The sequence below is a fragment of the Phascolarctos cinereus genome, unplaced genomic scaffold, assembly GCF_003287225.1.
Source record: "Phascolarctos cinereus isolate Bilbo 61053 unplaced genomic scaffold, phaCin_HiC Scaffold_5;HRSCAF=322, whole genome shotgun sequence".
Taxonomy (NCBI): domain Eukaryota; kingdom Metazoa; phylum Chordata; class Mammalia; order Diprotodontia; family Phascolarctidae; genus Phascolarctos; species Phascolarctos cinereus.
In genome coordinates this window covers 192,608,495-192,635,937 of record NW_027555958.1, presented here as the reverse complement: position 1 = coordinate 192,635,937, position 27,443 = coordinate 192,608,495, and the positions used below count along the sequence as shown (strand labels likewise).

The 27,443-nt window shown below is 38.2% G+C and overlaps 1 protein-coding gene across 5 annotated transcripts in view; it reads left to right on the top strand.

Annotated features, from left to right (window-relative positions):
- The first annotated feature begins 3,200 nt into the window (after positions 1 to 3,200).
- The window catches only part of SENP6 (SUMO specific peptidase 6), a 117,952-nt gene continuing 93,709 nt past the window's right edge, over positions 3,201 to 27,443 (top strand). For 2 of the 5 annotated variants that reach the window (XM_078155279.1, XM_021000200.2), the window contains exon 1: positions 21,799 to 21,888. Coding sequence is in view for 3 of the 5 variants with exons in the window: in XM_021000199.2 (XP_020855858.1) it covers positions 3,802 to 3,874; positions 21,795 to 21,888 (167 nt within the window). In the remaining 2 variants the exon portion in view is untranslated. Of the gene's footprint in view, positions 3,875 to 21,794; positions 21,889 to 27,443 lie in introns of those variants that run through there. The other 3 variants (XM_021000199.2, XM_021000197.2, XM_021000198.2) reach the window with 3 other exon arrangements.

The following is a 27,443-nucleotide window of genomic DNA, read 5'->3' as shown; positions in this document are numbered from 1 at the left end:
GGCGATAGGGTGGGGAAGAGTGTAAGTCATTCAAACTCCCTGACCCTCAGTTTTCTCATTTGTAAAATGAGTGAGGATTATTGTGTCCCAGGGGAGGGAATGAGTAGTATTTCAAAGTTTAATTTTTTTTTTTAGGCAATTGGGGTTAAGTGACTGGCCCAGGGTCACACAGCTAGTAAGTGTCAAGTGTTTGGTGTGAGTCTGGGTTTGAACTCAGGTCCTCCCCACTCTATCCACTGGACCACCTAGCTGCCCTATTTTTTTTTTTAAAGCAGCTACATAGCAGTAAAGCACAACTAAAGCTTTAGTCAAATCTAGTCAATAAGCATTTATTAAGCACCTATTATGCCTAAGCACATGCTAAACTCTGGGAAACAAAAGAAGCAAAAACCAGGCCCTAATTTCACCAAGTTCACAGTCTAATGATGGAGAAAACATGTAAGAAACTATGTATAAACAAGATATACATGGGATAAATTGCAGATAATCAACAGAGAGAATTAAGGTGAAATGGGAAAGGTTTCTTTTGGAAGGTGGGATTTAGCTATTGTTTGTTCTTCATCCTTGAAGAGGACCATGACATAAGGAATGACCTGCAAGTGAACTGGATTTAAGTGCTGGAGGGCTGTGCAAAGTCACCAGTCTAACTCTTTTCTCCAAGCCATCAGGGTCCTGTGGTAAGACTAAGGTCAGATAATATGAGAGGCCTTGGCCTCTTTAAGCTAAGGTCTTTCCCAGGTCTCAGTTTGTCGGAGGCAAAGTCCATTCAGTGATCCAGGCTAGGTAAAAATGAAGCAAAGAATGGCCTCTTTTACCTAGTCAAAAAATAAATAAATAAAATCAATCCGGGAGGGGCAGATCCTCAGGGTTAGAGACCAGAACAGAAAAAACTGCTATTTACACTCACTCTAAGCCATCAGAATCCAAACAATGACCAAGTGAGGCTTTGGCTGGGACACATTGGTTGTTTGGCCAATCAAGGTGAGCTAGGGTAATTTGGGTTTAAGGCATGGTCCACCAAAAGAAATCTAGCCAGTAAACCTCGTGATATCTTGCTATGTTTCAGTGATCAAAATTTATACTCCTTAGGATAGAGCACTTGTAGTAGGTAAGGTTATGATTTCATATGTGGACAGAGGGAGAGGAGGAAGAGGGAGAGGAGGAAGAGAAAGGAAGGAAGGAAGGAAGGAGAGAAGAAAGAAAAAGAAAGAGAGAGAGAGAAAGAAAGAAAGAAAGAAAGAAAGAAAGAAAGAAAGAAAGAAAGAAAGAAAGAAAGAAAGAAAGAAAGAAAGAAAAAAAAAGGAAGGAAGGAAAGAAGGAAGGAAGGAAGGAAGGAAGGAAGAAGCTGTGTTGTCCAACTGGAACTTCTTCAATCTGGAAGAGGACCATAATGTCAGGCTGGAGATGTCATGACTTGCAAGTGAATTGGATTTAAGTGAGGGAGGGCTGTGCAAAGTCACCAGGAAGGAAGTCAGGAGGCAGAGGTAAGATGAAGAGAATTCCAGGCATGGAGGAAAGCCAGTGAAAAAATACATGGAGTCAAGAGATGGAATGTCTTGCTCTGAGGAACATCTAGGAGGCCAGTTTCATTGGAGAGAAGAGTATATTGGTGGAGGAATAATGTAGGAAAAGCTCAGGACACGAAGGGCTTTAAAAGCCAAATAGGAGATTTCATATTTGATCCTGAGGCAACAGAGAGCTACTGGAATTGACTGAATGGGAGTGGGGGGACAGGGTTAGACTTGGACTATACCTTGACAACTGAATGGAAGATGGGCTGGAGTAGGAAGGCAATTAGGTAGACAGACCAATCCTATTGCAGTAGTTCAAACTGAGGTGATGAGAACCAGAACGGCTACGGCAGCAGCTACGAAAGCTGAAGCATACATAAGAGATCTTTTGAAGACAGAAGGTAGAAACATTGGACTTGGAAACTAATTGTACGTAGGGGTGGGGGATTCTGTGCTTAGGAGGATAGTAGTTAAGTCAAAAAAGAAGGGAGAGTTTGGGGAGGAAAGGTGAATTCAGATTTGGACGTGTTGTGTTTAAGATATCTATGGAGCATTTGAGATGCCCAATAGGCAGTTAGAGATTTGAGACTGGAAGTCAGCAGATAGGTTAGTGCTAGATGGGAGAATAGACCGCTTGAGAGATGATAATTGAATCCACGGAGCCCATGAGATCTCCAAGTGAACTAGTATAGTGAATAGCAGTGAAGAAGGAAGGCTCTTTTAACCTCAATTAGAGAAGGCAACCAATATAGCTAAAATTATGATCTTTAGTCAAGGAAAGGAGTAACAATTAGGGTTCCATGCCACAAGAGCAGGGGAGCCCAAACAGGTGGCTGGACTAAGGATTCTTATGAAGTGTTTGGGCAGAGGGAGAGGAGCTGCAGGTGCCAGGGGATTGGTACATTCTATAGTTTCATTAAGTAAGTTGTTTTGCATAACCATTTAAAAAGCTAGGAAATCTTGGAGGGTAGTTTTGGACATTTACAAAATAGTCACAGGCTGGGAGTGATGAAATCTGGTCAGCCTCAGGCAATTCTTGGGTCTGGAAATGGGGATTAGGTCAACATCAGGCTGCGTTTGACAGCAACTTTACCTCTTCTAAGAAGCCGGGGCTGACCCAAAGCTCCCAAATAATGAGTATTAGGGTTTTTTTCCCCTTTAATACTAACGTGAGCTTTCGGGGGCCAAGGTGTAGAGACCTAGGTCCCCAGTAATTCCAGCAACTGTTAACACCGTACCATGCAGTCTGCCCCAAAAACATTTTTTTTTTTTTGCCGTCACCATGGGAAATGCATCATCTCCCCGCCCCGAGTGCTTAAGAAGACACTGACTGGGGAAGGGTTGGGGAACTAAGCGCTTCCCCCTCCCCAACCCAAGACCCTTCGAATGCAGCAGCTGCCCACGCGGCGGCCGGAAGCTGAGAGCTCGGGGGGCTCTCGAGGCAGCTGCACCGTGAGGCCTGGGCAGCCGGCGCGCGGGGACTCCCTCCCCCTTCTTTCTCTCACTCCCTTCCTTCTTCAGTCTGGGCCGGTGTAGGCGCTGCTGCGGAAGCAGCCAGCGGCGGAGGTGTTCTCTGCTGCATCTGAGGAGGCGGAAGCCCAGGCTGGGCCTGTGGGGGAGGAGCAGCCGCCCGAGACGAGACCCACCCCCGCCTCCACCCCAGCCCACATGGATTGCCCGAGAGGCCTGAGTTGATGCATTGTAGCCGGACCGGGCAAGCCTGTAGCCTGCGGGCGGCGGCGTAGAGGCCCGAGTTAGGGGCCGGGGGCGGCCGAGGGCAGCGCGTAGTTTTCGCCACCTCAGCGCAGCTGCTGCTCCTGCCACCTCTGTGGCCATTTTATTGGCTGGCTTGAGTGCACAGGAGGATCGCCCGGCCCAAGCGCGCGCGCCTCTCGCGGTCTCCGCCTCCCCGGGGCGCACGTCTGGGGCGAGGAGAAGGGGCTTCTCTCGCGGGGTCGGGCACGGTGGAAGGGAGAGAGCCGGAGCCAAGCAGGCCCGACCCTCAGCACCGCCCGCTGCCAGGACTGGGCCGCAGGCCGCAGCATCGGTCTCCAGAGGTCGGCGCCTCGGTCGCTTAGCTTAGGCGGGCTGAGGAGGCGTCGGAACCGGCGGCGGGGCTGAGGGGCTCGGTCGGGGCCCGCGACGTGGCTGCTGCATTGCCCCTTCCCCCCTCGGTTTCGGCGCAGTGGCGATGAGGACGATGATGGAGTGAGGAGGAGGAGGAGGAAGAGGAGGCGGCGGCCGTGGCGGCGGCGGCGGCGGCAGTGGTGGAGGGAGGAGGAGGAGGAACATGGCGGCCGGCGGCGGCGGCGGCGGCGGCGGCGGCCCCGGTAGCGCTGCTCGGGATGGCCGCTTTCTGGAAGGTGGGTGGGTGTAAGTGTGTGTGTGAGAGAGAGAGAGAATGCGTGTGTGTTTGTGTGGTGTGTGGGCGCGGGGAGGATGGAAGGGAAACGTGGCCTCGGGCGCTCGGGCCTGGGAATGCCACCCGCCGCTCTCGCTCCCATCCTTTCCAGAACCCGGGTCCTGCCTGTCGAGGGAATGTGCTGGGAGGGCGGGGTAGGCCCAGGGCTGGACTTTGTGGGGCCGGCTGGGGCTGGGCCCGGGGTTCGCGGCCTCAGGAAGGCCGGCGAGGCCTGGGGGAGGGAAGGGACGCACAGCCTGGCAGCTGGGTTGGAATGGTGGGGCTAGCAAAGGAAGGCTCTAGTCGATTAAGGGGTGATGTGGCGTGAAGATCTGGAGAGCAGCCATTGGCGATGAAGTTGATATTTTGGGTGGACCACCGGAGTAGTGGTGGGGGGCGGGAGGGACTGGGTTCCTGGAGTGCTTTGTTTTTGATGAAAAGTTTCGGGAGTGTTTGGGGTTGTGCTGAGGGGTAGTTGTGGAAGGGTGGGGGAGGGTAGAGGTGACTTGCTTCGGCAAAATGGAATTTTTTTGTTTGTTTGCTTCTCTCTTGCTTTAGGCTTCTTTTTGCTGTTCTGTGATTAGGCCTTGTTTTGTTTCTCTGTGAAATGTCTAATTTTTTTTAAATGAAATGCTTCCCCAAATAAGAAAGAATGGAGATAATAGAATCCAGTCAGGGAATAACAAGCAAAAGTCTCCTCAACAGAGACTGGCGTACTTTTATTTTCAGGTTAGTTGCAATGAAAAAAAAAATGCCCATTATGAACTTGTTTATAAATTATAGGAAAATATTAGGAATAAATTTTAGTTTTTTATAAGTCACCCACAAAAGAAACTAAATTCTGTGTAATTGTGGGTGAAGTGGGAGAGAATGGTACTTAATGTTTACTTTGCTAATTTGGTATACAAAGATACTTTTATATTAACCATTTTTCTTTCCCCCTTTGGCTAAAAACACTAGAAGCCAACTTCATGTTTCATATGATTTAGATTTATTTTGTTTTTATTTGCAGAGCATATTATGAGTGATGTTTTTTAAGCCAGAATGACCACTGAAATAAGGGGGGTGTATGTGTGTGGATTCTTTGAAGAATAAGAAGGTGTTAGAAGGGGAGAAAACATTTTAGAGTCTTTTTTTTCTTTTTTTGCTTGACTTTACCATTGGATTCCAGTTTTCAAATCAGAATTTAACTATGCTAGATTATTATCCCATGCCTAGAGGAGTAGTGAAAGTATCTTGACTTTCCTGGTATGAAATTAGAGAAGGCTTGTGAATTTTCTTAGTTTTATTTTCTCTGACTAGGATCTTGATTGATCAGGTTGGTTGCTAGTCAAGAGGTCTGAATGGTCAAGTTTTGTTTGCTATAAATACAATAAGGTGTGCTTTGGGATTAGAGACTTGAATGATGGTTTTATGCTGTATCTTGAGAGATCAATATTAAACTGTCGTGTTTTATTGCGTAGCAGGCTTCTGTAAATACTGAAAATACTGTCATGATAACTGACAGATTTAGCACTAAGAAATATAGTCAAGACTTGAATCTTCTTGTTAAAGTCAGGGATAGCTAAGAAGCTTACAATTCTGTGACATAAATAAAAAAATTCACATATATGATGCTGTTTCTACTCTCCAAAGGATTAACTGATGATGTTTTTAACTTCATATTAGGTGTTAGTTTTAGATTCTTTTTTAGCCTATCAGTACCACCTTTGAGTGAGCAGAAGAAGGGAATAAACATTTAAATGCTTACTGTGTGCCAGGCACTGTGTTTCATCACATCTTTCTCCACCAAGCCTAATGGAACTGCCAATATTGAATAATAATAATAATAATAATACATTCAATTTTTATAAAGCACTTTGACATAGATCATCTCATTTCATTCTTATAACTGATTTGAAATAACTGGAGAGGAGGGGGTGGAATTAATGGTAGTCAGTCACAATTACTGGATGGCCAAATGGATTTAGAGACTGTAAAGCAAACATTAATGTGTGATACATATTTTCATATGCTGTATAAGTGATAAAAACTGTAGCTTATTGCCTATGTAATCATAAAAATTGAAGTTTTTAAAGTTACATTATTAATACATTGATATTTACAGTTCTAATAATCACTTTACTTACTCCTTTCCCTTTCCTTTCACTGTAGATAGCTTTGAAACTACATTTCTAAGTGAAATAGCTAGGGTAGAAGAAATCTACTCTTAAGATCATGGTAATAGCATCCTAAAACTGCCTGGTGAGTAACGTTCTCTTACCAGATCTATCTGTACCTTTCCTTGTAAGCTGAGCAGCGTATGGCATTATATTTTCCTATTCATGCTTTTACTTAACTGTAATTTTCCTGATGCAATCGATTATCTTAAATAATTAGATCTTTCACATTAATGACATATCTGGGTAGCGCCTTTAATTTTGCAAAGTGCTTTCAATATCTATCTGATTTGGTACTCAGAGATGCATGTTATCTATAACTAATTCTTCTGTACTTTGAATCCATGATCTCATTAATGTGATTCTCTCTCCAATGGTAGAGATTGCAACACCCATTTAGGAATTAACAACACTCATAGATGTGACTGTCATCCTCTCAGCTTGCCTAAAGCCTTCTTCTAATTCTTCTGAATGGAACACATGGGGTATTCCACAAAACAGACCCAAAAAATGATGCTCTTAGTTAAAAAATAAAAATATCTTTTTCTCAGAAGTAGAAAAACAAATTTTTATTTCCTTTATTTCTCCTCTTTAGTTTTTCTGCTTCAGAATCCTGTGGACTGAACCTCTCTGTTTCTACCTACTTTGTTAATAGCAAATGAGAGAATATATGTAAATCTCTTTGCAAACCTTAAATTGCTATTTCAATGTTAACTATTGTTGTTATTAACATTCTAGTTAACTTTCACCAGCCTTACAACATATTTGTGTAGATTTAAGTAGTTAGTCCTTTGAATTCTTCTGTTTAATTCTTTTATTTCATTTGAATTCTTCCTCCTGGCCCATAACCATTTATATCAGCTTCTATGCTACCTAATCCAAATTCCTTCTCCTTTCTGGATTTCTGCTTATGTTCTGGGGAGCCTTCAGTATAGGGCTAATTGTTCTCCTCTTTGCCCTTTCCCTTCCTTAACTTTCCTAAATAATGCCCTTTTTCCTTTTCTTGTCTATGGCCCAAAATAAAGACCTTTTGAAGTAGATATACCTTGTTCCCTTTCTCAAAGAAGTTGCATCTTGCTTTACCTGTTGTTTATTATTGTATCATAGATTTAGAGCTAGAAGGAAACTCAAGTCATTTAGTCCGGTCTTTGTTTTACCAATGAAGAATCTGAAGTCCAGAAAGATTAAGGTACTTTCCCAAGGTCATACACTTAGTGGTAGAGCTGACTTCCAATTCCAACAGCAATTTCTACTGTATTATGCTGTCTTAACTAGGCACATTAAATATGTGTTGTGTGTGTGTATACATATATATAAATATATATATGTATACACACATATGTATATGTGTGTGTATATATACATATATATAAATATATATATGTATACACACATATGTATATGTGTGTGTATATCTTTTTTTTTTTACCCTGCAACTATGGGAAATCCATCATCTTTTCCCCCTATTAATTCATTAAGTCTTTCCCCTCTGTTGTAAAGCCCAGTGATTTTCCCTATATTCCTCTAAACAGATGTTATCAGCTCAGTTTAGTTCATCATCTTGCAGATACTTGTGTTTCCTCCTTAATTGCTTCTTCCTCAGTTATACCTACCTCCTTTTTTTGTCTCTTAATCAAAATTGCAGAGTTTGAATGAACCTTAATCCCTTCTACTCAGACATATTCGAATCTGAGTTCATTGATCCTGAAGATCTTTCCGACAGTGATATCTAACTGTAGCTCATCCAGGCCTGCTCAATTTCTCACAACATCAGGGTAGTGGAGTTCTCTAGCTATACACTTATATTCCCTTAGTCTTGTCATTTTACCAGCCCATTTTCTCTTTGTGTCATACAATTCCTTGATGTCTGTGGTTCTTTGGAATCCCTCAGTATCTATTGCATCTTGCTCACACCCACCATACACTTCTTCATTACTCTCTATGTGACTCAAACTTTAGCTAGGTGGATAGAGCACCAGCCCTGGACGATCTGAATTCAAATTTGGCCTCAGACGCTTAGTAGCTGCATGACCTTGGGCAAATCACTTAACCTAATTTGCATCAGTTCTTCATTTGTAAAATGAGCTGGAGAAGGAAATGATAAACCACTCCATTATCTTTGCCAGGAAAATTCCAAATGGGGTCACAGAGAAGTTGGACATGACTGAAACAACTCAACAACAAAAATGTTTCATATTTCACTGTTACACAATAATATTGGTAAAATGTTAGTATTGAAAAGATGGACCTTTGTTTTGATGGTACTTGGGGGGTGTCAATAAAAGAACTTTGCAGTTTCCCCAAAGCAATCCAGCCAGAATTGGTTGGAATCTCCTTTTCAGCTTGGGGCTCAGCTCATTGTATTTCTCTACTGATTGTCCCAAATAGACACGCTGTTGGGTTCTATAGGTTATCTGTTCAGATACATTTAGAAATCTTGGCAGTCTTCACCTGTTTGGTCTTTCCTTTGTGGATAGACAGGCCATACTCATTGAAATGTCATTGATCTCTCCCAGGAGACTCTGTATTGACCTAATATGTTTATTTTACAAATGAGGTAACTGGCTGGGAAGGGGGTTATATGGGTTGTTCCGGAGCTATGTATCTGCTACTGACCAATCCTAGGTGTAGAAAGTCTTTTAACTAATTCCAGATTGTTCTTGATTTTGGAAAGTTTATATTAATGACATCTTATCCTTAACCCTAAGCCTGAAACTGTTTTTGACTCAGTTTTGTCTGCCTCCTTGTGCATTTTGAGAAGTAGCAAGCATACTGAGAACTTTGAACTAGAAAGTCAGAAGAGAACTATATTTAGATCTCAGCTATAATATTTGCAAATTATTTGACCAAAGGTGAGTCATTTAATTTTTACAGAGCCTTAGTTTCCTCTACTGTTGAATGGGCGTGCTACTTGTAGTATCTCATAGAATTAGTGTAAGGATAAAATTAAATATCATATAAACTACTTTGAAAACTCTGCAGCACCATATAAATGTCACTATTTTTCCAGTCCCAAGGCATTCTTACCTTCTTTCTGCTTCAAAAATCACCTCTCTCCAGCTCTGACTTTGCTGCTTGTTTGCTTGTCCCCAGATCAAGTCAAATCAACAAAGCATTTATGGCGACTACCATTTCCATGTCAATGACACCACTAGTCATGGATGCTTTCCTATTTAGAAGACAATTTCATATGGAGGAAAGATTACACTTGTTTTGCTTGGGCCTAGAGGGCAAAAACAAGAGTAATAAGTGGATGTGGCAGAAAGGCAGATTTAGGCTTGATCCAAGAAAGAATTTTTGAACAGATAAAGCTATTCCAAAGTATAATGGGCTGCTTTTAAGGAGCTGATAGATTTACTCTGACCAGAAGTCTTCAAGATGCACAAGCATTTGTCAGATTTGTGATAAAGTAAATTCTTAGGTAGGAGCTGAACTAATTGTCCTCTCTTCTCTAAATTCTATAAATTCACTGAAATGATTCCTTGGACCTTGCCCCTTAATGCAGCCTAAAACCTCGTTCCTAAATGAAGAGCACCAAGTAGACAGTTAAATTCAGTCTCCTGGTGCCACTGTTTTATTTCACACTTATATTTACTAATTCAGCCCTAACCCAGTCTACTACTTTGACTAGAATTATAAAATAACTTCACAATATGTTTTTAACTGTGTCTCAAAGTCTCATTGACTTTCATTCCAGAAGAAAATGAATGTTTTTTTGGCATGTTAGTAGAACCAACAGAGTTTTCCCAGCAACTGATGCTTTTTACCTCATTTTTGAAAGTTAGCCCAATTTCTTTGCTAATCTGAAGTGCACATGAAATTCTGTGTTTCTGGAATAGTTTTTATTACTGCAAGCCTGTTCTCATTGGTTTTTTTCATTTAAGTTAGTAACTGCACCCTTATCACATTATCTTGCTAAGAAGGGTTATTTAGAGCTAGAAGGGACCTTAGAGGAAATATGGTCTCACTCCATTATTTTACATATGTGGAAACTGAGGATAGAACATAATTTGCCTAACACACGGGAAGTGGCTGAGTTCACGTTTGAATTTGGATTCTTTCTGTTGCACCTCTTTTTACTAGAAAACTACTTCTGAAAAGTGGAAGCTTAATTCTGCATATCCAACTTCTCATAGATTTTGTAATCCTGCTATTTTATTTTTAGCTCCCCTCCAAATTCTTTACTGCATTCTTTAGTGCCCTCTGTTTATTTTCATCTCCTGAGCTGCTTTAGTAAATTATTATATGCTATAGCAGTACATAGTTCTTTTCCATGCTGTCTTCTATTTTCTAATTTATCCATCTTGATACTTATATGAGGTAGATAGAGGGTTTTGTCCACTTGTTAGATGTAGAAATTGAGGCACAAGTTATATGAGTTAGCTAACTTCACATAGTAAGTTTGTGGCCGTGTTAGGAGTAGATCCTGGGTTTACTGACTGCTAAGTTTTTTCTGTATCCTTATCCTAAAAAAAAAGACATTGACTAAAGTAGAAGTATAAGACCGTCTTTAAGGGGCAAAGTGAATTACAGTTAGCCTTTGTTGTTAACTTTCACACAATGAGCCTTTGAATAAATTTACTGAAATGCTACTCAGTTAAAGGTTGAAATATTATGGCTTTTTTGAGCTCAGTACTATAGATGGACAGTGAGTTAGATCTAGAATTGAATAGGAAGAGAATAACAGGTTGGATTACATTAGAGAAATTACACAGTGCTTTCAATGATCTGATATCCCAAGGGGTGTCATTGAAGAAATGCATGGTTGAGAGGGGGAAAAAAAGGAGGTTTGCTGGTCTTATGGCAAGTGAGGAAATACAGATGGACAAGCATGTAGCATTGATACCCATGAAATGTAAAAGATCCAGAGGAGGGCCTCCAGCACCTTGGATAGATCCTCTCTAAAGGCTGTGTGGGAGAACTTGGTCAAGAATCTCACAGGGTGAAAAAGCATAAATAAGTTGTGATCTGAAAGAATGGAACTACTACCTACAGAGATGAAGTCACAGATTCCATTAAAAGAAGGAGTAAGCTGGCTAGAAGGCTAGTTAGAAGGATGGACCCAAGAACCTTAAAATCTTTTAGTTATATTATTTCATTATAATTATAATTATTAATATAATTATATATCAATCCCAAATCTGCCACATTACAGTTCCATGGTACATATTCTCATTTAATAATCTCCATAACAATCATGTAAGGTAGGTAGGGTCTTATCCCCATTTTATAGATGAGGAAACTATAAAGTCCAAAAAGCATTATGTAGCTTGTAGAAAATTCTGATGGATGGGAAACAGACCCAGTCATTTTACCTCTCTGGGCCTCAAGTTTCCTTTTTTGTAAAATGAGAAGGTTGGGTAAATGACCTGAGGTCCCTTCCAGCTCTAATCTATTATCCTATTATAAAGAACAGGTATAAAGGGGAGGGAGGGGACCTTCACTCTCAAAATTGTTGCCTTCAGCAGGGGTTTTCTTTGTGTATCCATAGCTGTTCTTCCTTTATTTTCTTTTGTGCCATTTCTAATTTCTCAAAAGATTAAATTCTGTATTTTTTCAGGAGGCAATGTGGCTTAGTGGAAAGAGCATTGGACTTGGAGTCAAACTTTGGTGCAAATCTTACTTTGTGACATTAGCAGTGTGACCTTGGGCAAGTTACTTAATAATTTTGAGCCTTAGTTTTCTCATCTGTAAAACGGGATTATATCCTAATACCTACCTTATATTTTATTCTTGGGCCCAAATGGTACCATGCATGTAGATCACTTTGAAAACTTTAAGTAATAAATGTTATTTATTATTATCATGTGATAAATCAGGGCCAAGGTGATAGTTCAAGTGTTACTAATTGGGGGAGGGTGGAGGGGAGTTTATAGAAGCCTTATTATAATATCTCTTCTATTTGTCATCTTCTAGTTTCATCCTAAAGTGCCCTGGATTTGATCTGGCATTGGGTCATCCTTTTCTGTAAACTTGTTTTTCCTTCCATCTCCCTGGAATGATTGTTGCTCATTAATTAACTTCACTATCCTCTGTAAACTTTTACAAATAAGTTTATATTCTAAACTGACTTGTGGATGGTGGCTTGGCTGTAATATTTCTTAACTTGACAAGCGTGTTGAAAACAGCTCACTCACCAATGCTATTTCAAGTCTCCTTGTGGTGATTGATTTATATCTGTTAAATTTCCTAGGACATGGTAATTGTCTCAGTCAGTGTTTGTTCCTTTATCCATTTCCCATTTTTTTAGTGTTGTAAGTTGTCTTTAAACAGGCCAGGCTGTAGCCATTATAGTTACACACTGTATCATTCATCCAGTTCATAGTCATAGAATTTGAGGGTTGAAAGGAAGCTCAGCAGCCATCCAGTCTAATCTGTACACTAATAGAATTCCCATTATACTCTTTTAATTTAATTTTGCATTTATTTGGATTTGAGGGAGATTGAAAACAGCCACATAGGGAACTAGGTATAAATGAATTTTATCAAACATTTAAAATAATAACAAGATCATAGATGGACAGCTGAAAGAACCTCGTAAGGTCAACCAGTCTAACCCCATCATTTGATAGATGATGAAACTGAGGCTCAGACCCAAGAGTGTTGATTTGCCCAAGGTCATAGAGGTAGAAAGTAGTGGAATCTGGATTTGAACTCAAGTCATCTGATTCCACCTATAACACTTGCCATTGCATTGTGCTATGTAAACTTTTCAAATATAGAGAAATAAGAGTGTTATCAGTCGTGTCTAATTCTTTATGATTCCATTTGGATTTTTGGGGGGGGCCCCAAAGATACTAGAGTGGCTTGCCATTTCCTTTTCCAGCTTATTTTACAGACAGGAAACTGAGGCAAAGAGGAATAAATGACTTGTCCAGAGTCACACACAGCTAGTAGGTGTCCGAGGCCCAGCACTGTATACACTTCACCACTTAGCTGCCCCATCTACTAAATTTTTTTTTTAAGGCAATTGGAGTTAAGTAACTTGCCCAGGGTCGCACAGCTAGTGTTATGTGTTTGATCTGAGACTGGATTTGAACTCAGATCCTCCTGATTTCAGGGCTGGTGCTCTATCCATCTACTAAATTCTTCAGATAAAGATGGTCCAGATTCCCCAATCAGGAAGTTATATAGTAGAGAAAGAAAATTACGGTTTAACATCACTAATGAATACTGATAGGATAAATTAAATAATACACTGGCAAAGCAGAGCAACTTAACTAAAAAAATAGTTCATTGTGACCAAGTTGGATTCATATGAACAATGTAAGGAAAGTTCAAAATTAGAAAATCAACTAGCATAATAATCATATTAATGGCAAACTAAAAGCACGATTATAGTAAGAGATGCAGAAAAATCCTTCAGTAAAATATAAAACATGTATGTTAAATATTGAAGCATAAGAACAAAATATCTTATTTACTTTGATCTTAACAATTTGTATAAAACCAAGTATTAACATTACCTGTAGTGTTAACACACTGGGGACTTTTCTAGTTAGATCAGAAGTGAAGCAAGGATGTTCATTGTCATTATTATTATTTGATGTATTGCTATGGGTTACTAAGACAAAATAATAAATTAAGGAGGAAAGTGATTGGCAGATTGGAGTCAGTTATTTCTATTTATGAAATCACATGATGGTTTACAGAGTACTCTAGAGTATCAACTAAAAATTTAATTAAGGGGGCAGCTAGGTGGCGCAGTGGATAGAGCTTCTACGTTGGAGTCAGGAGGACCTGAGTTCAAATCTGGCCTCAGACACTTGACACTTACTGGTTATGTGACCCTGGGCCAGTCACTTAACCCCTATTGCCTCACCAAAAAGTGCAAAAAAAAAAAAGTTAAGATAGTAGCTTAAAGGCAATATGATACCTGTGTAGGGGCGGGGAGAGAGAGAGAGAGAGAGACAGAGAGAGAGTTAGTGGTGGAAAGCTGGTGTAGATCTATGACTTGAATTCAAATACCAGTTCTGACACATACTGGCTGTTTGATCTTTGCAAGTTATTTATCTTCCTTTCCCCTATAGTTTCATCATAGCAGCAGGAGAAACAATATATCCACAAAATTTGTCATCAGTTCTTATAATGCTGATGAAAATCAAGAAGATCTAGAAAGAGCTGAGGACCTAGTCAAGATTTTTCTAGGCCATAACTGGTAGCCATCTAGCCCTTTGTATGAAATAGAAATCAAACATGGGCTGGACTAGCTGAAACAGCTGAAGTCTCAGAAGCTCCCAGGCTAGCCTCCAATATTGCTTACACTGTGTAATACTATATAGGACTGTGTACTTCTTTAAGTGATAGTAAAATATAATCTCAGCAAATTATGCTGCCATATTTGAGGATAAGATTGAATCCCAAATATTTGGTGCTATGATTTAATTGTGCTTTACTACAATAAGTTGATGGTTCGGATTTCTTAAACCCTGGTATAAGATATGTTCCTTATTCTCAAAGAGTTTATAATAGATGAGAGACCACTTACAAAAATGAAAGGCAATCCCACTTAGACTAGATTTCCTCTTCAACTTTATATCACACGGACATTTTGGCTTTTATGAAACACATTTTAATAAATAAGCACATTTGGGGAAGAAAGCATAGTTAGAAAAGTGATAGTCTACCAGAAAAATCCTATGATATACTTCAAAGCCAAATAAAATTATATTTGTCATTGTGTACTTTAATTTGGGGGGGGGGCTAGGCACTGGGGTTAAGTGACTTGCCCAGAGTCACACAGCTAGTAAGTGTTATGTGTCTGAGGTCGGATTCAGGTCCTCCTGAATCCAGGGCTGGGGCTGCATCCACTTAGCCACCTAGCTGCCCTATTGTTTACTTTAATTAACATGGCAATTAAGTTAACTTTTGTTACTTTACTTCTGCTGGAAGGTAAGAAGAAAATCACTTTTGGAAGAAATTTTTTTGTGGTAGATGACTGTTAAATTGTTTTATGATGGTGCCACCCTAAGAAAATATTAAATATTAAAAGTCTCTAATCTGTTATTGTATGCTATCAATTAAAATAAATTTCTGAACCATTTTAAAAATGTTTTAGGTATCAAAATATCGTTGTTTAGAAATTTTTATCATGTGAACTCCCAGCATGTTCATTGCGGTGTTTTATGGTTCCATATTGGTAAATGACCTAAAAAGGAAAGGTATTTAGAAAAACCACTGACATTCATAGCTTACTAAATAAGTGTTGTTCAGTTGTGTTCAACTCTTCATGACCCCCTTTTGGGTTTTCTCGGCAGAGATTCTGGAGTGTTTTGCCATTTCCTTCTCCAATTTATTTTACATATGAGGAAACTGAGGCAAATGGGGTTAAGTTCCTTGTCCAGGTTCAGCACAGCTAGTAAGTGTCTGAAGTCGGGTTTGAACTTAGGAAGATGAGTCCTGACTCCATGCCTGGCACTCCATCCACTGTGCCATCCAGCAGCCCCTCTGTTCACTTCATTCTCTATCAGTTCATAAAAGTCTTCCCAGGTTTCTTTGAATCCTTTTTCCATTTCTTATAGCACTACTATTTCATTATGTATGTTTCATATATTCATTATATAACGTGATTTGTTAATCTAGTTTTCAGTTGATGGACAGGCACCCACTTTGTTTCTACTCCTTCACCACTACAAAAAGAGCTACTATAAGTATTTTTATGCATATGAGTCCTTTTTCTCTTTAATCTCTAGTAAAATAGCTGGCTCATAGTACAGTCAGTCCTCAACTTTCGTGAGAGTAATATTTCTGAAAAACAGCACAAAAGTAAAAAAACGTGAATGTTGATATATGGAACCTATGGGAAATAGCGGTTAGGTTCCTGCAACTACCAAAAATTGTCATCTTTCACTAGAAATACACTTTTCTGTATGTAATTCTTTATAACAAACATTAATTCTGATAATATACACATTTTCCTAATATAGTAACTGTGAAATAACCCATAAAATGCAGTACACAAAACAAAATTTCTAACATGCAAAACATTTTCTCACAAGTAATTCCCTAGAATTGTGACTTTTTGTGCTAACATCTCAACAAAAAAAATTTCATTTCAGATAATACTCACTTATCATAACAATTGAAATCTATAATACTGTAAATACTTTGCTTCTTTTCGCATATATTATAAATACCAAACTCATGGTGGATGGTGGCTGTAAACAATTCCCACTTGAAGTTTATCTAACACCTTTATTTTCTCACTAAGCTGCATCACTGATTTTCCTTGACTTCTCTTTAGACGCTGTTAATCACCTTTCTTCCTTGATGCTCTTTTCTCTAGATTTTTAGGATATCATTCTCTTCTGGTTCTTCTCCCACCTCTGTGACTACTCCTCCATCTCCTTCGCTGGATTTCTAACTTTGTGTTCCACAGGGCCTAGGCCCTTTTACTTATTTATCTACTCTACTTCACTTGGTGATCTCATCAGCTCCCATGGATTTAATTGCCATCTGTATGATAATTCTCAAATCTAACTATGCCACCCCAACCTCTCTTATGATCTCCAGATGCTCTTCAGGCATCTCATACTGGAAGTCTTGTAGATATCTTAAACTTAACATGTCCAAAAATAGCTCATTATCTTTCCCATATGCCATTGCCACCATCCCCGTTGACCTATTTCTGTAGAGAGGATCACCATCTAGTCTCTCAATCTAGGAGTTATCCTTCACTTCTCACATCTGTCACCCTCACTTGACACTGCCACCACCCTGGTGCAGGGCCCATCTCCTCACAACTGGACTATTGAAATATGCTGGTGAATATGCCTGCCTTAAGATTCTTCCTCCCTTCAGTGCATCTTCCATTCAGCCACCAAAGTGATTTTTCCTAATGTGCAAGTCCCACCTTGTCAACTTCTCTACTCAGTTTAACTCCAGATTACTCCCTGTCACCTCTAGGATCAAATACAAAATGCTGTTTGACATTCAAAGCCTTTCTTTAACCTAGCCCCCTCCTACCTTTCTAGTATTCTTATTCCTTAATCCTTACCATGTACTCAGGAACATTGGCCTCCTTTTTGGCTATAGTTTGACTGTTTTCCCAAATGGTCAAACCATTTCACAGTTCCACTAAATAGTTCATTGGTGGTGTGTCTGTTTTCCTTTTGTCATCCCTACCAATCTGATGGCTGTGAGGTAAGACATCGAAGTTAAAAGTTATTAGTAATTTGGAGCATATTTTTCTTATGGTTTTTGATAGTTTGCCAATCTTGTTTTGAGCCTTCTGTGTTCCTATCCCAGTTGAATTTGAACTTCATACATTTTGGGTGTCAGACCTTTATGACAGAAACTTGCTGAAAAGTTTTTTCCACAATTAACTGTTTCCCCCACCTTTTTTTTTTTTTTGGTGAGGCAATCAGGGTTAAGTGACCTGCCCTGATCATACCGCTAGTAGGTGTCAAGTATCTGAGGTGAAATTTGAACTCAGGTCCTTTTGACTCCAGAGGCGATGCTCTATCCATTGTGCCATCTAGCTGCCCCAACCATTTCCTTTTAATTTTGCCTCTACTTTTTTAAAAGAAATGTTTTAATTTTATGCAGAACTAGGTTATCATTAGTGTGAATAATAAATTGTATGAAGTGGTTGCGTATATTCAAGTTCTTACTATTCTAAGTTATAATTATATAAAATATGGTAATTGATTCCAGCCTAGTGGTTACAGTGTTTGAACTTAAATAATTCAACCACTTATTCCCACTAATCTGTATCTAGCAGTAATTAAAATTGTACATTTCACCTTCTGTAATAATCAGTTGTTTGATTGTGTGTTCGTCTGTCCATGTGTATAAAAGCCATAGCTTTCCTTCCTGTCTTAATTTGTTTATGCATCTAATTTCATACCTAGTTCACATATCTATTTGGAATTTGCTTTAATATATTGTATGAGATGTTGTTCTAAACCTAATTTCTGCTACTTTCCCCCGGAGTTTTTATTGAATACTAATATCTCAATAGTTGGGAGTCTGAGTTTTATCTGGCACTATGCTAATTTATTTTTCTACTTTCTATGCCTGATCTGTTCCACTGATAAACTTCTTTTTAGCTAATACCAAAGAGTTTTGATGATTGTTGCTTTGTAGAATAGTTCGAAATCTGGTACTAATAGGTGCCTTTCCCACTTTTCCCCATCTTTATTTCACTTGAGAATTTTAACCTTTTCTTCTAGATGAATTTCATTATAATTTTTTTCTAGTCCTATAAAGTAATCTCTTGATAGTTGAATTGGTATGACACTAAGTAAGTAATTTGGGTAGTAGTACCATCTTTATTATTGGCATAAACTGCCCATTAGCAATCAATTTTTTCTTCAGTAATTTATATTTCTACAGAGTATTTTATACTTGGGTGTGTGTAAATATGAATGTATATTTCTTTATGTGCTTGGTAGGTATATAATTCCCAAATATTTTATACGTTGTAGAGTTCTTTTGAATGGAATTTCTCTTTCAATTTATGTTGTGGGCTTTTTTTTTTGATAATACAGAAAAGCTGATAATTATTGTGAGTTTATATTTTGCTATTGCTGAAATTATTTTTTCAATCAATTTTACTTGAATTTTCAGGGTTCTCTAAACTGGCAATTCTTAAATTCGTCATTCCTAGGACCATTTTTCATTCTTAATTATTGAGGACTGGTATTTACTGTGTTCTAAGTTAAAATTGACAAAATTTTAAAGTGTTTTAATTCTGTTAAAAACAACAGTAACTCTGTTACATGTTAATATAAATAACATTTTTTTTGTGAAAATCATTATTTTCCAAAACAAATGTTTGGTGAGAGGAGTGGCAATCTGTTATCTTATTTTGATTGAAGTATATGAAGAAAATTCAGCCTCACAGCTACAGAGTCAGTTGCTCACAAAGAAGACTCAGTTGCTCACAAAGAAGACACTGTTAATTCTTTGGTTTGTTTGCTTTTTAATTTTTTTCTTCTGAACTTATTGTACATTTTCATACATAAAGGAAAACACAAAAAGCAAATCCTATATTATACTATAAATATTATATTTATTATACCATTTTATACTGCTTGCATTTTTAGAAGTATAAAACAAACTCTTAATGTTACTTTAAAAACTATCCTGCTTCTCTGTGCTTTCAACTGAACTTCTCTTCAGTACTTTAAAAACTAATTCAATTACCCTCTTTTGGTTTTAGTATCACTATCTTTCAAAATAAATTTTATTGATATCTTTTTTTTTACATCCAAAATTCTCCCATATCCTTCCCTTACCCCACCCCAAAACTATCCCATATAACATACTTTTAAAGAAAAAGAAAAAAGGAGAAATCTATAAAACTGACTGATACATGGGAAAAGTCTGAAAATAAGTGCAATATTCTACACCTATGGATCTCCTACTTCTTCCATAAAGGAGTAGGGTTAGAATGTTTTCTCATTTCTTCTTTGCAGTTGTGCTTATTCTTTGTAATTTTGCAAGTCAACAATCATTTAACAAGACTTGAAATTTGCAGCATTCACTTTTTGTTGCTTTATGGTTGTTATTTCCATCTATATTTTTGTAGTCATTATATATATTGTTTTCTTGGATCTGCTTACTTACCTGTATCAGGTCCACTAAATCTTTCCCTGCTTCCTTGCATTCATCATGCTTACATCACAGCAGTGTTTTCATTACATTCATATATACCAGTTTGTTTAGCCATTCCCCAATTGATGGGCATCTATTTCATTTTAAGTTGTTGTTTTTTTGCTATCTCAAAAAGTACTGTTAGCAATAGTTTAGTGTATTTGAGGCCTATTAGTTGAATCTCTTGGTCAAAGGATATGAACACTTATTCACCTTTTTTTGGCATTACTATTGGGGGGGGGGTGAGGCAGTTGGGGTAAGTGACTTGCCCAGGGTCACACAGCTAGTAATTGTCAAGTGTCTGAGGTCTTATTTGAACTCAGGTCCTCCTGACTCCAAGGCCGGAGCTCTATGCACTGTGCCACCTAGCTGCCCCGGCATTACTATTCCTAAGCCACTCTTTCCACTATACTCCAACCCAACAACCCCCCCACACACAAACACCCCCCATTAATCAAGAGAAAAGGCAGGGGGCACCTTATAACAATAAGCTGAGTCAGGCAAAATGAATCCCCCCAGTGACCGTGAAACATGATTGGTCATTGCTTTTATTGGAATTCATAAGTCTTTCTTTTTTAAAATATATAACTGTGTATAATTTTATTTATTGCCAATTACATGTAAAAACAAGTTTTAAATTTTTAAGTACCAAATTCTTTCCTCCCACTCACCTCCCCCCTTGAGAAGGCAAACAATTTGATATAGGTTATACATGTGCAGTCATGCAAAGCATTTCCATATTAGTTATGTTGTAAAAGAAAACACAGACCCCCGCCAAAAAAAAAAAACACCACAGATAAAGATTTTTAAAAGTATGCATGGTTTATAGCCCTTTGGGCATAGTTACAAATAACTCTCCAGAATTGTTGAATAAGTTTACAACTCCACCAACAATGCATTAGCGTCTCAATATTTCCACATCCCCCTCTAACATTTGTTATTTTCCTTTTCTGTCATATTAGCCAATCTGATAGGTGTGAGGTGGTGCTTCAGAGCTGTTTTAATTTTCATTTCCTCTAATCCTCTAATTAGAACATTTTTTTATATGACTATAGATAACTTTGATTACTCCATCTGAAAACTGCCTGTTTGTGTCCTTTGACCATTTATTAATTGAGGGAACAGCTCTTACTAATTGGGATGACATTGAATAAATAGATTAGACAGGTAAAATTGTAGTTTTAAATATTATATTGGCTTTACTTACCCATGAACAGGAAATATTACTTCAGATATTTAGATCTGAGTTTTTGTATAAAGTGTTTTTATATTTATGTTCATTATAGCTCCTGTGTCTGTTTTGTCCGGTATATGCTCAGGTATTTTGTATTGTCTAGGTATTTCAAATGCTAAAACAATATTGAATAATAATGCTGACAGTGTCATTTTTTCAATTTTTCACTTTTGAATTAATCTGTTTTAACTTTTAACTCTGTCTGAGGTCATGATTTCTACATACTAAATTTTTTTACATACTAAATTCTATTGCACTTTGTCTTTGTGTGTATGTCTCATTTTTATAATGTTTCCTGAGAGTAATATATTGTTGAATTCAAATTTTTAATCTGCTATCCATTTGTTTTATGGGTAAATTCACATTCTAAGCTACAGTTACTTGTGTGTTTTCCTCATTCCTATTTTTTTCTCACTATCCTCACCCTACTTACCCTGTCCCTCCTCATTCCTCTACTTCCTGCTACTTTTCAGTCATGTGTGTAAATATATTTTACATGATTGCACATATATAACCTGTATCAAATTGCCTAGTCTGTGAGGGAGAGAGGAAATTTGGAACTAAAAATTTTATTTAAAAAAGAATGTTAAAAATTATCTTTACAAGTAACTGGAAAACAAAATACTATTTTAAAAAAAGAAATTCTTAAAGGGGCTTATAGTTTGAATGAGGCAAATAAATGAAATACTAAAGAAAGATTCAATTCATATTTTAGCCAGTAATTTAACTTCTTTTTCCACCAAAATTTCCTGTTGGGAAATGACTGAAATAAAGGGGAACAGCAGGTGGGGAAGGGGGAGATATGCAGAGGACCTGGAAAAGCACACACTGATTTCACATTGATTTGTTCTGTACCTTGAAGGATTTACTTCAGTTTATTTTCATTTCAGCTTTGGCTAGATCACAGTTCAAGAAAGATGGAGGATTTAAAAATAATTGGAGCTTCGATGATACAGAAGAAAGTGAAGGAGATGCAGAAAAAGAGTAAGGATATTTTTCTTAGACTTTTTGAAAGATAAATTTTTTTAATCTGTTTGATGTTTTTCCTATTAAAAGTCTTAAAAAAAAGTTTTCCTTTGGTTAAACATGCGGTTCACCAAACATGTACTACTTTTGAAACAAATTCAATTTTTCAGAATAAAAGATTGATTGTCCTTTAGGAGGCCATCTATGGGGGGGGAGTAAGGGAAGTTGTAGATATTGGTTATAATACAAAACAAAAACTATAAAATAAAAGAAGGAAAAAAGAGTATCAATGCAACATTAAAAACATGCACAGAAGAGAACTGAAGTTCAAAAGGGGACCCACGTAATCTAGGCAGTTTTATTATTGGCATATTAAATGTAATAGTTATTTTAAAATTAAAGGACCAGAAGTTCACAGTTTCATATACACTGTTCTGTTCTTTATATATTGAAATGTTCACATGAAAAAGTAATTTGAACACATTGTCTTTTAGTACATTTTTATTTTAGGTCTGACTGTCTCCACCAATAGGAAGTTGGTCTGAAGTTAAGTCTTAGTTGAGGAATCTTGAGTTAAAAGTTTTTTAGTTTATTCTAAGGCCAATTTTGTTTTTATAAGCTATTTTTAACACTAAAGTTATGTGAAGAAATGTTTTTTTTAAAATTCAAAAGTGAAGTAATAAAAAAATTGGTCATTCATCAGAGCATAATAGAAAATGTACATCGTGATAACTTGAATTTCTTATAACATTTAAGCACAGGAAGGAGAAAGCTCTGTGTGTGTGTGTTGTTGCTAAGAGCCCCATTTCAAAAGAACTTGTTTTTTGTATAAGGTATTTCATTTTCTTATATGGAGATTTTAGTAACAAAGGGGTTGAGAACAAGGACAGTTGTGACAGAAATACTGAATCAGTAGCTTGTAGAGAAAAGATTACTAAGGTGACCAAAGTGGCCCATTTTTCAGCATTTAATTTTTATATATGACTGAGGATTTTGAGGTGGTTATCTGAGGAATTCTGATAGCTAGAACTATTTCAGCATTAGTAGACAACTGTATGTTATCTTGATGTGACTTTACTGTGACAAATACAGATCTTTTCTTACCATTAACTAGAACTAGAAACACCGGGACCCTACTTTCGAGCAGTAGGATGAGTCCCTTTTGGGAAAATGATGTAAAAACCTCAGTTTATTGAGCTATCAGTTAAACAAAGTACACAGAGGGAGTATAGTCTTAGCTGTGGTACTCGTCTGTCACTTCTGACATTAGTCAGGTCACTTTACCTTTTTGGAGATTAATTTTTCTTGCCATGTAATTTGAGACATTTGAACTAGATATGACTAATAGTCCCATGTAGTGTTTTTGAGCAGGATTCTTTTACGAAGATAAGACTGATAGTTAAGAGAAACAGTTCACTCCAGGAATTTGCTTGAACAAATTTTCACATTCAGTTAAATCTTCTGTAGTATATTGTGGGACAAGGCTTTGCTTATAGATTGAGAGCCTATGACATTGGTTTATTCAGTTTTCTTCCCTCAGTTTACTCATAATATGAGGGGATTGGACAAGACAGCCTTTTAAGGACCCTTCTAGCTCCAAAGCTATGACTGACTGATTCCTTCCTACAGTGTGCTAGAATTTCAAGTTGTGAACTGTGAGGTACTGGCTATACAGCTCATGACTGCTTCTTGAGAAGTAGCCCAAGAAATTGTGGGAGATGTTAATTAACCTTAGACTGACCTGTCAGTGATTATTTGATTATTTGGCTATAGCAAGCCCTGAAACAAACATTTTATAATGACCCTCAGTCCTCATCGTCTCCCTACTATTTTTTTATAGTGACAGTGGCATAAAAAGGGAGAAGAGGATGCTTAGACTTGTACAATTTTAGATGTCTATAAACATATTCTTGGTACTCTATAAATTTGAAACTCTACAGTCAGAAAACCTGGGCTCAGATCCTGTTTTTGATGCTTACTTATGTGATCTTGGGCAAGTCATTTAAAACCATTCTGGTCCTCATTTTCCTCATTATTAAATGTGGGCTTTGGACTAGATGGCTCTGGAGGCCTCTGAGTTTCAGATCTATAATACCATGATTCTTTAATCTTCACGTGGAGATACTGCTGGAAGAAGTGATTCATGTTAACCTTTACTTTTTTGCTGTAAGTGAGAACAGAACAATGCTGCTGCTAAATGGAAGGATGGTCCTCAGAGAGGATCTTCTTGGAGAGGAGATCAAGTTGTTGCATCCAGAAATAAAAAGAAACTTCATTGAATGTGATACTTGGTCACCTCATATTGCTGTATTAGTTTTCAAACTTTTTTTTTTCAACTTTCATAGTTCTTTCTTTGGATGTGGATAGCATTTTCCATCATGAGGCCTTTGGAGATGTCTTAGATCCTTGTATTGCTGGGAAGGGGTAAATTTATCAATATTAGTCATCTCACAATGTGGCTGTTACTGTGTACAGCGTTCTAGTGGTTTTGCTCATTTCACTCAGCGTCAGACCATACAAGTCTTTCCAGGTTTTTCTGAAGTCAGTCTGTTCATCTTTTCGTATAAGCACAGTGGTATTCCGTTGCATTCATATACCACAGTTTGTTCAGCCATTCCCCAGTTGATGGGCATCCTCTCAATTTCCCATTCTTTGCCACCACAAAAAGAGCTGCTATGAATATTTTCGTACATGTGGGTCCTTTTCCCATTTGTATGATCTCTTTGGGATAATAGCTCTGGAAGTGCTATTGCTGGGTCAAAGGGTATGTACATTTTTATAGCCCTTTGGCCATAGTTCCAAATTGTTCTCCAAAATGGTTGAATCATTTTACAACTCCACCAACAATGCATTAGTGTTCCAGTTTTCCCATATCTTCTCCAACATTTATCATTTTCCTGTTTTGTCATGTTGGCTAATCTGATAGGTGTGATATGGTATCTCAGAGTTGTTTTGATTTGCATTTCTCTAATCAATAATGATTTAGAGCATTTTTTCATATGACTATAGATTAGCTTTCAAACTTTTACAAAAGACCACCATGAAAATAATTGTTGCTTATGTGTCAGTATAATATCCATTGCAAGGAATAAAGATATGGAGAAATTGACCCTCATATTAAATAAAATATATACTTTAATGCCCAGGGAATCCAGAGCAAATACAGAATAGGGGAGAATGGTGAAAAGTATTTTGCAAAACATAATTTAGGAATGAGACATGGGGAACTGAAGAATGGTAGACTACAGAGAAGTGTCACACTTATGTAACATGAATACTTTATTCAAGAAAGGTGATCAGGAGGTACAAGAAATGGTGTTCAGTAAGAGACATCACCCGAAAAATACTGATTGTATTTTATACATCAGAAATGACTGATGGCCTGTGTGGGAGTTTATATCTGAATCAGCTGCTAGGGCAGTAAGTCCTTTTGATTTGTTAGATGAAATACTCAGCATACAACAGTATGAAGCTCACTGACTTTGTAATTAAAAGACACACAGATTCCATCTGTCAACAGTAGCCTGCAATTTGGCATGTGTAGTTATAAATATAGATATAATTAGATTCATAGGATGCAGCCATTGGGACAAGATTTGAAGAGGAAAGTATAGCATCTCTCTGATACAGGGGAAACGCAGGATGGGGTTTGTGGTACCTGAGGTAGGCCTTGAAGAAAGAAAAGGGCTTCTGATAGGTAGAAATGTATTAGAGGAAATTTCTAGGCATGGGTGTGGATGAGTGGAATAGATCAAGGAGAATACTGTGAAATAAGAAAGATGGTGGATAGCTGGATCATGAAAGACCTTGAATGATAGTGGAGTTCTTTATTGGATACATAATGGGTGGATCGGAACTATGGGAGGTTTAAGGTTTTTGATCAGGAAAATAAGGTGACTTAGATCCATAGTCCCGTGGCACTGGCTTCCTTGCCTATTATTCAAACAGAATACTCACTCTCCGTATTCTGGACATTTTCACTAGCTTTCTTCCATTCCTAGAATGCTTTTCCTCTTCATTATACTTCCTGGCTTCCCTCAAGTCTCGGCAGAAATTTAACCTTTGGTAAGACTTTTCCAGCCTCTATTAAGGATAATGCCTGTCCTTTTAAGAGAGCAAGCACTTCTTTTTATTTTTAGTTTTTTAATTTTTTTTTTGGTTAGACAGTAGGGTTAAGTGACTTGCCCAGGGTCACACAGCTGGTAAGCGTCAAGTGTCTTAGTCCAAATTTGAACTCAGGACCTCCTGAATCCAGGTCAGGTGCTCTATCCGCTGCGCCACCTAGCTGCCCCTGAGAGCAAGCACTTCTAATTTATCCCGTATAAAGCTTTTATATACACAGTTGTTTGCATTATCATCTCCCCCTTTAGAATGTAAGCACCTTGAAGGCAGGGATTGTTTTTGTCTTTCTTTGTGTTCCCAAGCACAATGCCTGGCACACAGAAAGTACTTAAAAGAGGCAGCTAGGTGGTGCAGTGAATAGAACCTTGACCTTGGAGGAGTCAGGAGAACCGGAGTTCAAATCCAGCCTCAGACACTTGGTACTTACTAGCTATCCTGAGCAAGTCAATTAACCCCAATTGCCTCACCAAAAAGAAAAAAAAAGTGCTTAATAAATGCTTCTTGCCTGATAAGTGCATTTGGAATATTACTTGGCCAAAGTGTGAAAGTTGGGTCAAAGAGGGAAGAAGTTGGTGGCAGAAGTATTCCAAAACTAAGCATACCACACACACACACAGAGCTTTATTTTTGCGTTTTGTGTGTATGTTTCCATGGCTGTGGTTATCTAGCATAAACCTTAGTTTACAAATATATCAGAGACTGCCCTCTTCCACCCTGCCTGTTATATTTCATCTCTCCCCTAGGGTTCTCTGGTACCCTTAAGGGGGTATAAGAGGTGTCCATTCTCTCTGCTACTAGCTGCAGGCCCCAGTTCCATTTGATTACTTTACAGATTAGCTTTTACAAAGGAATATTTGCTTCAAAAGTATGTAAGAACAGATATACAAATATTCCTCTTCATAACTGAGGACGTAAACATATAAACTGCCCCCCATTCTCTGGGGAAGGCAGTAACTGTTCTCATGTAGCGTAGTCCCACCGGATTCCAAGTCTTACACACGCACACACACCCTTTGGGCTCAAGTACCAGGCCCCCTTGCTTCATAGTGCTTCCCTGATGGGTTGACTGTAATATCCACTGTGAAATCCTGCCTCCAAAGTTGAAATGGCTGAGTCAAGAATCCAGAAAATACACTGCCTACACCTAGAACTGAAAAGGACAAAACAGAACAAAACTATAGGCCACAGGGCCTAAAACAGGGAGGGAAAACTATTCTTTCACCTCACTTGGTTCTGTTAATGGTACCCATGCTTGAGGGTGAATATGACCTTCGCTCCTCTCCCCAGACCTGCTATATGCTGCCAGAAAGAGAAGACAGTCAAAGTCTGGGAGTTTTAAAGGCATAGCCAATAGAAAAGTATACTCCCATCCATCCACATGGCAGGGGAATTCAGAATGACTCTTTCCAGAAACCGGTCCTACCATCATAGGTGATTTGGACATGTGCCAA